Source organism: Vigna radiata, chromosome 11 (genome assembly GCF_000741045.1).
Source record: "Vigna radiata var. radiata cultivar VC1973A chromosome 11, Vradiata_ver6, whole genome shotgun sequence".
In the NCBI taxonomy this organism is placed as follows: Eukaryota; Viridiplantae; Streptophyta; class Magnoliopsida; order Fabales; family Fabaceae; genus Vigna; species Vigna radiata.
In genome coordinates this window covers 8,225,147-8,237,597 of record NC_028361.1, presented here as the reverse complement: position 1 = coordinate 8,237,597, position 12,451 = coordinate 8,225,147, and the positions used below count along the sequence as shown (strand labels likewise).

The 12,451-nt window shown below is 31.8% G+C and overlaps 1 protein-coding gene and 1 long non-coding RNA gene across 4 annotated transcripts; one reads left to right on the top strand and one right to left on the bottom strand.

Moving 5' to 3' along the window:
- Nucleotides 1–244: 244 nt before the first annotated feature.
- On the bottom strand, nt 245–6,255 carry LOC106776486. Of its 3 annotated transcripts, none has more exons than XM_022775583.1 (5): nt 5,775–6,255; nt 4,936–5,066; nt 4,046–4,141; nt 3,756–3,883; nt 245–960 (listed from the first exon to the last, which is right to left on the bottom strand). In XM_022775583.1, the coding sequence occupies exons 1-5, from the start codon at nt 5,992–5,994 to the stop codon at nt 648–650; spliced, it is 888 nt and encodes a 295-aa protein (XP_022631304.1). In that variant the 5' UTR covers nt 5,995–6,255; the 3' UTR covers nt 245–647. The 3 variants fall into 3 exon arrangements, with proteins under 3 accessions (XP_022631304.1, XP_014519449.1, XP_022631305.1); XM_014663963.2 differs by having other exon boundaries at nt 4,046–4,171; nt 5,775–6,254; XM_022775584.1 differs by lacking the exon at nt 245–960 and adding an exon at nt 979–2,487 and having other exon boundaries at nt 4,046–4,171.
- Nucleotides 6,256–10,619: 4,364 nt separating this feature from the next.
- LOC106777470 lies at nt 10,620–11,963 on the top strand. Its single transcript, XR_001376943.2, has 2 exons — nt 10,620–10,825; nt 11,752–11,963. It is a non-coding gene; the product is annotated as an uncharacterized LOC106777470 (long non-coding RNA).
- Nucleotides 11,964–12,451: the final 488 nt, after the last annotated feature.

Genomic DNA, 12,451 nt, shown 5'->3' with positions numbered 1-12,451 from the left:
CAATTTCTATAATTGATACATGTCAGAGTAAATAAGGAAGTTTTATCATTAAATTTGTCGGGTACATGCATTATTGTCATGTGGCCAAATACATTAAATTTAACAATTAATGTAGTATAAGATTCATTTTACAACATATATTAACATCGACGAATAATTTGCATCTATTTAGAATTTGGGATTTATTTGCAAATAACTAGCATGTTCAAGGATAAATTAAATTTTTTCTTTCATGACAATGACATCAAACATGAAAAATAAATGGTAATTCCATTTCATTCTCATGACTACCAAAATCATTCCAACAAGCCAAATGCTACTGTAATGACTTTTACAACTTTTTTAACTAGTGCAGAGGTGGCTCAGCACCAGCATTTCAAACAGATCCAAGATATAAGATACCACAATGTAAAACCACTATTTCCAAACTACTGTTTTAACTAAGATTAACATTCTTTCCTTGAATAGTAAATGAGTACATTTACTGTAAACTAATACAGTTTTAATTCCTCCTCTCCTCGAACTATACATGACTTCGTTACACAGAGCGACACTTATTTATCATGTGACAAGAATATCACCTGCTGCAGTTATAATATTACATTGCGATTCTGTGAAAAAGACATTCCTCTTTCTAAATGCGAGTGCTATAATTTAGGGAAACTAAATATGTCCACGAGACCAAGTCTCTTCCCATATTCTATAGCTAACCAAGCCACAAAAGACAAGTATGCTATAAGAAAACAAGCGCGCCTGACGAGAACGGTATTGACACGCCAAGGAAATATCCATGTTGTGAAAGATTGATATATAGATGATAGCAGTATATGTAGGAACCTAATGAAGGTTATAGAGATCAATGAAGTTAAGAATCCACTTACAACTCCTATTAAAGTTTCCCATCTCCAATGCTTGGCCCTTCCTCTACTGGAAAACCAGGAAATTGCCATCTCCATAGCCCTGATAGGACATCCATATTAATAAATACTTGTTTGATAAAAAATAATGTTTTTGTAATCAAACTTCATACATTTATATGAAATGCTACTCAAACATAATAATTATCTTATAAAATATCACAATGTACAATTTATAAATTTATGTTGTTAATACTGCGCTGCCATGGAAGCAAGGACAGCACCATCTCTTATAGGATCACAGAGTGGGGACTATGACCACCTATGACTCTCAAATGAAATTAAATACTCATCCGAGCCTTGTTCTAATTTACTTAACGAATAGGATATAACCCAAAGTTCATTGCCTTGATACATAAACAACAACTCGGAGAAGAAATAACAGACCGCCCAACTTTCTGTAGTAAACAACGGTACCAGAAATAACAGGTAGTAGTGATACAATTCAACCTAATCCCATGTAACCCAGCTTTCACTGTGTTCACAATCGACATCACTTACTTGATATGAGCAGAATGGATTTTCGTATTTTTCTTCATAAGGATATATTTACCATGAGAAACGACTCTATGTCTCAACACTTCCTGTCTAGAAGCAATAATAATTATGTGTTCACTCAAAGAACCTTTTGTTCAAAAAATATCAACTACAAATTTTATACATGGACCAAACGTTGATTGGGCAAAAGAAAAAAGATTCTCCGCTATTTGTTTTCTTGGGTATATCAAGGAGTTATCATGAATTAATCAGTTGAACATATGAATGAGTTTTTGACTAAATCACCACCAACCTCTGCCCAAGTTTATTTGCCCTCTTCAAGTAAACAAGCCTGGTTACACATATGGATGGCCATAAAAAGCTGTATTGAGGGTGTGGATATTTTTTTCGTGACTATAACTGTTTATATTAAATAACAAAGGTATGATCCCAACAGTAACTAGGGTGTGTGAACAGGTAAAAGGGGGGTGCCTGTAGGAAATCATAGCTGGCAAGAAGAACGGGGAGCATAAGAATTCTGCTGTTGAGGCTATACAACACAGCAGTCGGATAGTGAGAGGGAGGCAAAAATTAGTATAGAAAACACACAGGGGAATGATTAGAGCGTAGGACAAAACCAAGAAGGGGTGAATTGGTTCGAGTTAAAAAGCTTTACTTTGAACAGATTGTCGCTTTTAACAATTTCTTTGATAAAACTGAAACCCGCATTGTTCTAAAGCAAATAATTAAAGTAGAGTAAAGAGAAGAAGGTTACACAAGTAATTTTTATACTGGTTCGAATCAAAAGATTCTACGCTCAGTGGTTAATCTCTCTAAAAAAGGGATTAACTTTTCCACTAAAAGTGTAAAACAGTTTACAAGATGATAATAAGAATGGGATTAGAAAACACCTCTCTTAACGTATAAAAGATGACCAACACCTTCCTTTGACCCACAAAGGAATAACAGTTTGATTTTGCTTGATAGAAAAGCACCTCCAACTTAGACACATTAAGTAATAGCTTTTCCTTCTTCAAGCACTAAAACCACAAGCTTGCTTAAACACTCAGTATTTTAGACAATTCTCTGTGCTCTGCAAAAGTTAAAGAAACCACTAATGAATTATGAAACACGGTATTTATAACCAAAGGTTCGAGCTAGGTCAGAAGCTAATCAAACAACTCCCAACTGTCAGTTATAGTCGATTATCTCAGGCTGTTAAAAAGAGTTTCATTTCGGGGATAATCAATTATTCCAAGTGATAACCAATTATCACAAGTGATAACCAATTATCTGCGAACTTTGGTAATTCATGCTTTCGGTGATAATTGATTATTCTGAGTGATGATCAATTATTACTAAATCAAAGTGTTTTTTTAGTTTTCTTGTGATAATTGATTATTCTTAGTGATAATTGATTATCAATGGTAGTTGGGAGTTGTCTGTTCAGCTTCTAACCTAGCTCGAACCTTGGGTTATAAATACTGTGTTTCATAATTCATTAGTGCTTACTTAAACTTTTGCAGAGCACAAAGAATTATCTGAAATATTGTAGTGTTTAAGCAAGCTTGTGGTTACGGTGCTTAAAGAACGAAAAGCTATTACTTGGTGTGTCTAAGTTGAAGGTGTTTTTTTATCAAACAGAATCAAGTTGTTCATTCCTTTGTGGGTCAAAGGAAGGTGTTGGTCATCTCTTCTTTGTTAAGAGAGGTGTTTTCTAATCTCATTCTTATTATCATCTTGTAAATTGTTTTACATTTTTAGTGGAAAAGTTAATCCCTCTTTTAATGAGATTAACAATTGTACATAGAATTTTTTGATTCGATCAAGTATAAAAATTACTTGTGTAATTCTTCTTCTCCTTACTCTACTTTAATTATTTGCTTTTGAATGACGCAAGTTTCAGTTTTATCGAAGAAATTTTTAAAAGCAAAAATTTGTTCAAAGTAAAGTGATTTTTTAACTCAAACCAATTCACCCCCTCTTGGTTTTGTCCCATGTTCTAATCATTCTGCTGCTCATTTTCTACAATTAGTTGGGAGTCGGAACTTTTAGGAAAGAGTGAGCACTCTCAAATTGCCCAGGCCACTTTTATTCATTCATTTCTTTAGCATTCAGAACCCTTATCACCTTGACAAAGATACCTTGGATTTGAATTACAGCATACAAAATTCTATTATTTCTTTGACATAAAAGAAACAACTAGGAGTTGAACAGAGAATGATAACTCTTGAAAATGTTAAGCTTACAATTATTAGATTCGGAATTCTCATTCTGTAGTCCCGTTTTATTTAGTAAAATAACCTATACATTCATATAAAATGCACAATCGGATATAAGAAAATAGTATAGACTACTCACATGGTAGAATATTCTCTACTCTTTTCAAGGGTAGACTGCTGGTGGGCATGACAACCAAAAAGATTATCTTGAGGTAAACGAACTTTGGAAATGCCAGATGTGTACCAGCAATTGTAAGTCTCATTGACCTAATAAAGGCGAGATAAAATTAAAAATGACAACATTTTGAACTACGTTGAACTGGTAAATATTGCAGTTCTTACTATATATGACATCATTATGAAATATACATCCAATCAAAGAGGTTTAGCAACAACATGGTACAAAAGGACACAAGTTGAGACCCCTACCTTAAATTTATATTGTGTCAGCCATGCAGCACCAAAATTAGGTCGGCAATAAAGAGGAAGGGCCTCATTTGGAGCCTCGGCAAATGCAACTTGTGTCTGACCAGAAAAGTGATCTTTATATTCTACCTGAAGCAGTGTTATATAAACTATTTAATGCTACCCAAAAGAATTTCCTAACTCTAGTCATTGTAACCATAAAAAATAAACCATAGAAGAGCTGTGTGCACACTGATACACAATGAATTGGTCGTCAGATAAGCTAGCATGGTCTATATTTAGATATACGTCACTTGGATAAGAAGAGAAAACTGTGGAAGTTTCTCAATCAAAAGATATAAGTATATAAGGCAAGATATATCAGAAATTATCACTTGGTATTGATAGTTAATAACTAGCAGCCTAACACCTAAGCTCTTGAGAGGACTAATCAGTTAGCTCATATTCACAAACCACATAACTTTTACCACTGATTACTACTAAAGTTTTGTGAGGTTTCTAACTCAAAAACACAATCCATCTTCTTTAGCTTGTTCTAAATTATTGATGAATGTTGGATTTATCCTTAGATTTTGGAACAGTTCTACTGATAAATTTTTGAGAGGGTGAGAGGAGCTAATGGAGGGAAAACTCAAGACAGTGAGTAATTTCTATAGCTCTTTAGCATATTCAAATCAATGGGAAAGATTGAAATTTCCAGGGCGTTTTTCTCTGTCCCTGCAAGGTGATCTGACTATTGGAGAGCTTTACTGCCCAATGAACTTGTTTGTTAACACAAGTTTCCATTTCATAGTCATTGTTAGGGATAAATTTTTATCTTCCTTTTGAATCTTAAAGCAAGAAAAAATTCTGCTTTCACTAAAATAATAAAAAGATTAACTAGTTATAATAACCTTGAATACTGACGCCCAATAATAATCATAACGGCAGCGAAATTTGCTTCTTTCAAAATGCTGAAACACATCCTTGGCTTTATAATTTAACAATCCAATTTCGCAAATCTTAGATGACCTGATATCAACACCTGTAAAATAATTATGTCATACAGTTTAGTATGAAGTGAAACAAGCAATAATGCCTTCTATTATCTGTGAAGCAAGCGACTATAACAATAACACAAAGATCAGTGTGGCAAACAATCAAATCAATCATTAGGAAGTGTAATTTGAAGGTAGCATAAACAATTTGCTTGCTTTTTCAAAAATCAATCAATGGAAATATATACATATACGTTATTGCTATCAAGATAAAAGAAACAGACAAGACTGTTTATACAGGACAAACTTAACACAGGCTATTATGCATCTAAACCGGAATACAGAGTTTTTAAAGCTCTCAAAATTTCAAACTGTTGCAGGTTGAAGGCCTCAAAAATATAATCAGATTCGTAACAACGGAAAATTCAGGTAAAAGCATTGTCTAAGGCTTCTTAAATTGTTACTAAAGAAATACACATCTACATGCTTTACACAAAGCAGGTAAGCATTTCCCAGTTCCCACCACATTTTGAAGTTCAATATAGTAATTTTGATCTGAAAACTGAGTAACCAAGCAGTATGAGCAACTAAATTAATTAAGTTAAATTTGTCCAACCAAGCACTTAATCAACTTCCTCTGGTTGATTTTCAGCTTTTAACACTTTCCCACCCTTTCCCCTGTGTCGAAAATACAAAACCAAAGGAAAAAAAAAAAAAAAGTTCCCAAACTAAGCTTTGAAGATTGACTAACTAACCTGTGGAGACGATTTTGCACTGTGAGGGGAGAGAAATGGGGCTGGGAATAGAGAAATCGGCGAACATGAGAACCAGCAAACCAACCAAAAAGGGAATTGAGAGAAAGAACAGGAAGGGGAAGACAATCGCAATAACCCATCGCAGTAAGACAGATACGACGCCGTTCTTCTTGGGCGCTTCCTGTTCCTGGGAGTGGGAGTGAGAATCAGAGGGATCCATGAATCTGGAAAGGGCTAGGCCTCGCCGGAAGAAAAGTGGTGTCAATGCCGGTCACCGGTGGTCGGAACCATTTAACCGGTGATCGGAGGAAAGGGGTTTCGGTTGAAAACGCAAAACGGGAACGAGATATTTGTAGGGTAACTGAAAACGGGATTTGGATGGTCACGTGGTCATGGTCAAACATACACCACAAAAGAGTTTAAGACTATTGATCATTCAACTCCCTTGTGCTTTGCCTCCTTTAAATTTTCAGGTAGATGTCAATATTCGTCTCCAATATTTAAAACGCTGCTACTTTATATAATTAAAATAATTAAAATTCAGACTTAGACACAGAACATTCAGTATATAAAATGTATAATAATGATAATTGAAATTTATCTAAGGCGTGCTCAAATAATTAACGTTAAAATATAAGAATTTCAATAGGACATCTCATTTTAAATTGTTGGATTTTTATTTCTGAAAATTAGATGTAATTTGATTATTTTTATTAATATAAAATTAACGATATTAACTTAATATTACGTGTTAATATTTGATTTTTTTTTTATTTTTATTTTTTCAGAAAAAATTGTCACATATCTAATGAGATAGCAGAGACAGTATAATGTAATAGTGATAACATGTCATGTAAAGAATATTGATTTAGTTATTTTATTTGTATTTGATCTCATTTTAGTTTTAAGTTAGAACAAGTTCATTCTATTAAAACCAAATTTAACTATATATAGATGTATAATAATATAACAATTTAAAATAATTATATTTAAAATTTTGAAAACAAAATTTAAATAAAATTCATTGTAAAATAGTAATTTAAATAAACTTAATCTTATTAAAAATAATTTTTATAATATTAAATATATTTATATTTATACTTTATTAAAGAGGTTGATTTGATCCGTTTTATCACCTCTAATAAATATTATAATTATTATAATGATATTTTTAATAAAATTTATAATTTTATTAATATTTTTAATAAGATTAAGTTTATTTAAATTAATATTTAAGATTGAATTTTATTTAAATTTTGTTTTAAAATTTTAAATATATTTATTTTAATTTGTTATAAAAATATTTTAAAATTTTATATTTAAATTTATAATATTGTTATTTTTAAACCAGCTCTTACATTTGTATAAAAATTACTAATATATAAATATTTAAACAAAATTTAAATAAAGTTCAATGTATAATTTAAGAACCTGTAAAATAGAATATTAGAGTTGATGGGTGTATTAAAATAATGAAACTGATTACTTTATTATAAAATAATTTCATAATATAAATAGAATTTACTAAATTTGTCTCGGTACTTAAAATAAACTCTATCTCTCTATAACTTTTTCCCTTCGTTTCTCTCACATATATCTAAATGTTCTAACTTCTTGATCATCTGTTTGACGATCAGGAGGTGCCTATACAATGGTGTTAAGGTCTACATATCTACCCGATCAATTCACGATTTAAAGCAAGTAAATCTGTACTATCTTCTTTGGTATTTTTACGGTTCATGATCATGCAAAGGGATTCTGTCTTGCATGTGTCAATAACTTATTTTCCTTGATTCATGGTTCAATTAAGGTTCTAAGGTCTGTCTCCAAGCACCAATAAGTGATTTATAGGTTTTTCTAGTATTCCTTGCTGCGAAAGCAACAGCCGGAGATATATAAAACGGTAGAAGTTTTCTAAAGGTAAGGGAAGTTGTAGTTTTTCTTTAATTGATGTTTGTTGTGCAAGTTTGAGGATTTTTTTAGTATTAAACTAATTTGGGGTGAAAATTCTGTTTTGTGATACTTGTAACTTAATTAATGGATGTTTTAAGTATATGATGATGAATTGTTATTGTGAAGTGTATTGGGTGATAATTTGGTTTGGAATTGGAAGTTAATGTGTTACAGATTCTGTTGAACTGTGTGTTATGAAGTTTATGGAATAAAGAGTTAAAGACTTAGGAGTTTGAGGTGGTGTTTTGAAGGAAAAATGAGGTTTTGGATAGTAAAGTTGTGAGAAAGGGATGGTAAATTGGTTTAATGCAGTTGAGGTATGCTAAGAGACGTTTATGACTTTTTTAAGCTTTTAAAATATAAGAAATATGAGGTAAAAGTGTATAGTGGTAGATATGCAGAGTTTAGTTTGATTTAAAACTAGTTTTTAGGGGTTTGGACTGGTAAAATATGAATTATGGGTTTTGTGCTTAATTGGTCAGTTTGAAGGGTGTGAGTGAGTCATTTTGGACTTGTTAGAGTCTCTGAGCTGTTTGAAAATAAGCCATAACGGGTGGAATTCAATTTGAGTCTCTAAAGTGAGGTTTTGATGAATTTTAGTTTAAAATCTCAGTGTCTTTGAGTTTAAAATGTGTTTAGGTTGGTTTATATACATTTATTTAGATACATTTGAGTCTAAAATACGACCTAGGAGCGTCATAAGTTGGAAAAAAATATTTAGAATAGGTCAAGGGTGGTTAAGGGTGAAAAGTCTGTAGTTTTGATATTGCAGAATTATGCAATCTCGCTGAACGAGTTGGGTCGCCGAGCAAGAGGTGAGGGAGCTTGGTCCACTATTTTTGTGTTCACACGTCGAATTGGGTTGCTGAGCGAGAGGTAAGGGAGCTTGGTACACTGTCTTTGTGTTCGCACAACGAGTTGGGTCATTGAGCGATAGGTGAGGGAGTTTGGTCCACTGTTTCTGTGTTCGCGCAACGAGTTTGGTCGCTGAGCGACTAGCCCATGTTTTCTTTTTCTTTCTTCCATCATTGTTTTCTGGTAACCTTGGGTTCTATTTTTATTGTTCGAATGGTTCAAAAGTTTTTAGGGTATTATATGATTATTAATGATATATGTTGTGATTCTATGCGGAGGTATAAGTATATATGTATGATTTCAAATGGTTTCACGGTTGGTAACACAAGTTTCACAGGAAACTCCTTCGGTATGATTTCAAGTATTTAGATTGAACACATGTAGCTCAATATTGAGGGTTATCTTAACACTATAATGTTCTTTCATTCTTAACTGTGGTAAGAGTAGTTGAAGGTCCTAGTCTATGACCTTCCAGTATGGCCTATGAGACGGTAACAGACTAACCTTGTGTGGGTGGTAAGCTAGAACCCATTGACAATGGCTTTGCAAAGCAGTAGAGGTCACCACAAGTGTACAACCCGTCATGACTCGGTATTCATTCTAAGTCCGAACATTCAGTCTAGGTCTTTTTACACTAAGATGTTTGCGTTGATCTCTATTATCTGTAAGATTATTATGTGAGATGTTTTAATTGATATGATGGAATGTTTTGAATCTAGCTTACCATTTTCTTGTTGTTTGTGTTTGTTGTTATGTTTACTTGGTTTGGTTTGGCGATGATCATCTGGTGGGTGTGAGTAGAAGGTGACGAGATTTCCTTGGAGTAGAATATGTGAGGAGATTTTTCTGATGTTCATATGCAACAATAGTAGAGTTATTTATTTTAGTTTTACTCTTCTTTTATGGCTTAGATGACCATTATTGCATATAGTTTTGTTTATGACTATATTGTATATAAAATTTTAAATTTATGGTTATTTTAGATGACTGTAAATTATACTTTACAATTCCTACTCTAACTGGTCTTTTTATATTAAAAATTGTGATAATTACTATATAATTTTATGCAATATTTTGGAATGTTACATATAATATAGAAATTTAATATTATAAAAAAATATTTAATAAAAATATTAAACTTTAATGAAGATATCATTATACATTTATATGAAAGTTAAATTTGATTTTAATTTGGAAAGATGAAATTGCTCAAATTAAAAAAAACATTAAGACTAAAATGAGACCCAATACAAATAAAATGAGTAAATTGAGATTTTTTACTTTACACACGTCATTATCATTGCCACATCACATTGTTTTTTTGTCATATCACATTGTTTCTGTCAAATGTTAGGATTCTCATTTAACAAGTAACAATTTAAAAAAAAATATTTTTTTTTAAATTAAAAAAATATTAACACATGACATTGAGTTAACATAATGAGTTTTGTATTAAAAAAAATTCAAATTGCACCAAATTTTCAAAAAACAACTTACCAACAATTAATATATATTAATTATTAAATCTTCTTATTTATTTATGTATCTCAAACTTATATTTATTTTTTTTTTCTCAAACTCATATTTATAAATTTTAAAATAAAATTTGAATTAGTAATAACTTAATCATTGGTGATAACCCATTTTTTGTCTTAAAATATTAGTGTTAGAATTAATTGTTGTATAAATTTACATTTCGATTTGTATGTTATAACAATATGGATAGTCCAATGCCAAAATCATAAGCTACATTTATCTATTACTTAAAATTATAATATTTAAGCATAAGTTGTGTATTTTAATAAGTAATTAAATAATTATAAAAAATTAAAAAAAAATTGTCACTTGTTATTAAGTTATAAAATAAATATGTAAAGGTTAAGGAAAATGATATATGAACAACACTTTCAGACAACATTTCGACACGGTCCACGTGTCCAAATCTCATTCGTGGAATTTAAATTTTAAATTTAAATTATATGCTGATGGTGGCAAAGAGAAAAACGGGTTTAATTAAAATTCTAATATCCATTTCGCGAACCTCCCGTACCCGCAAACCCGCTTCGCTTCCCCCTTCCGCAGAACCCTAAAAGAGCGTTCAAGAATCACCCACCACCGCCTCTCACCATCTCGTCCCCACCGGTCACCACCGCTACCGCACTCAAGCCTTCAGACACCCGCCGCCGTCTAACATCCACCAAAACCGCGGTTCGATTTGGTTGCGGCAGAACCCTAAACCCAAGGTTAGCTTCTTCCATTTTGCTTCAAGAATTGTAAGGTTGTCTGGGTCTTCCATTTGGTCTTCTGCTGGTTGCTCTGGTGTGCTTGGTGTAGATTTAAGTTTCATGTTCATTTTCCTTTTGGAATATATTTGAGATTCATTGACTTTGTTGCTTACTTAACGCGTGTGTTGCATACTTTGTCATCGTGATTGGTTTTTGGAATTGATGTTTATGATTTCAGTCCTTTTTCTTATACTTCTGACAAATTCAAGGAGTGTTACCTTTACCACGTTTTTTGTTTTGTTATTTTCTCTATTTTTGTTATTGTTTGCTAGAAACGAGTAGATGATACTGGTATGAGAGTAGACGATAAAGAAATGTGGGTAGGCTTTTGTTCTTTGGATGGTAGAAGGGGCATGTCAGCAAAATGTTCAATGCAAGATTTTTGTTTTCATGCTTCTGTCATGAGATACCAACCAGAACTGATAAATTTGGTTCAAATTTGAACTGATTTGAAATACTGGTTTTATATATTCAAGGAGAACTTAATCATCACAATAGAACATAACTTAAATATCATTCATGAGAATTTTTAGAATATATGAAGAATATCCAATGATATCTACATAAATCATAGAATATCTTATCTCTTGGGATTAATTTCCATAAATTAGTTTTATGATTTGTTTCCTCATGTAGATGGAACTTCAGATTATGATTTAGTATAAGAATAAAATAAAGGATTGTTGATTATATCAAGTCAAATATCAATGAAGGTGCCTTCAGTCTCTCTCATTTCGTTTCCATCCCTTTATACCCAAAACCCAATTATAATTTCAAGAAGAATAAATATCAAACGCCAAAAAGACATATTAGTTATAAATGTTGTGGACCTCTATTATATATGTTGTATTTTATTCATTTGTTGTGCTATTTTGTTTTTGCAGGATGAACTCCAACAGTTTAGGGAGCAATATGTTTGTCAATGGATTTTGGATGTTGCGAATGTGCGAAGGATTAAAGTGTTGCAAGATTTAGGCATTTTGTAAATATTTTGGACAATAGTGATTTGTTGTTTGTTTAGAACTTTTAGAATATGTATTCATGCTGAATCTGTAATTATTTTCTTAGGAATGTTGAAGGAGAAGTACTTGTTACATTTATTGGTAATTAAATTTGATGATCAAAATTATCCATGTTTTAAATCTTTGCACTACAGTTCACACAAAATTTGGAAGTCAGGATTGATGAATTGTTTGTAGAAAGAAATATGAAACTGAATTCATTTAATTGGTAATGATGTAAATAATTGTATTATCATAACTTTGAATTGGAAGAAATGGTTGAAAATCAAATTAGGCAGTCCTAAATTACCATTACCATCATTTTCACAGTCTACTTCCATGTACAAAAATCTTACCTGAATTATTCAGTTATTTAGTTTATGGTATCACTTGTTATCCAGTTGCAAGGGTTGTAATGAGTATGGATCTTTGGGTACTACCTTGTTTCTAAATGGTTCGAAAATTGGTTCCAAATTACTTTGAATTGAAAGAAAAGGTTGAAAATCAAATTAGGCAGTCCTAAATTACCATCATTTTCACAATCTACCTCCACGTACAAAAACCTGAACTGAAGTACCCACTT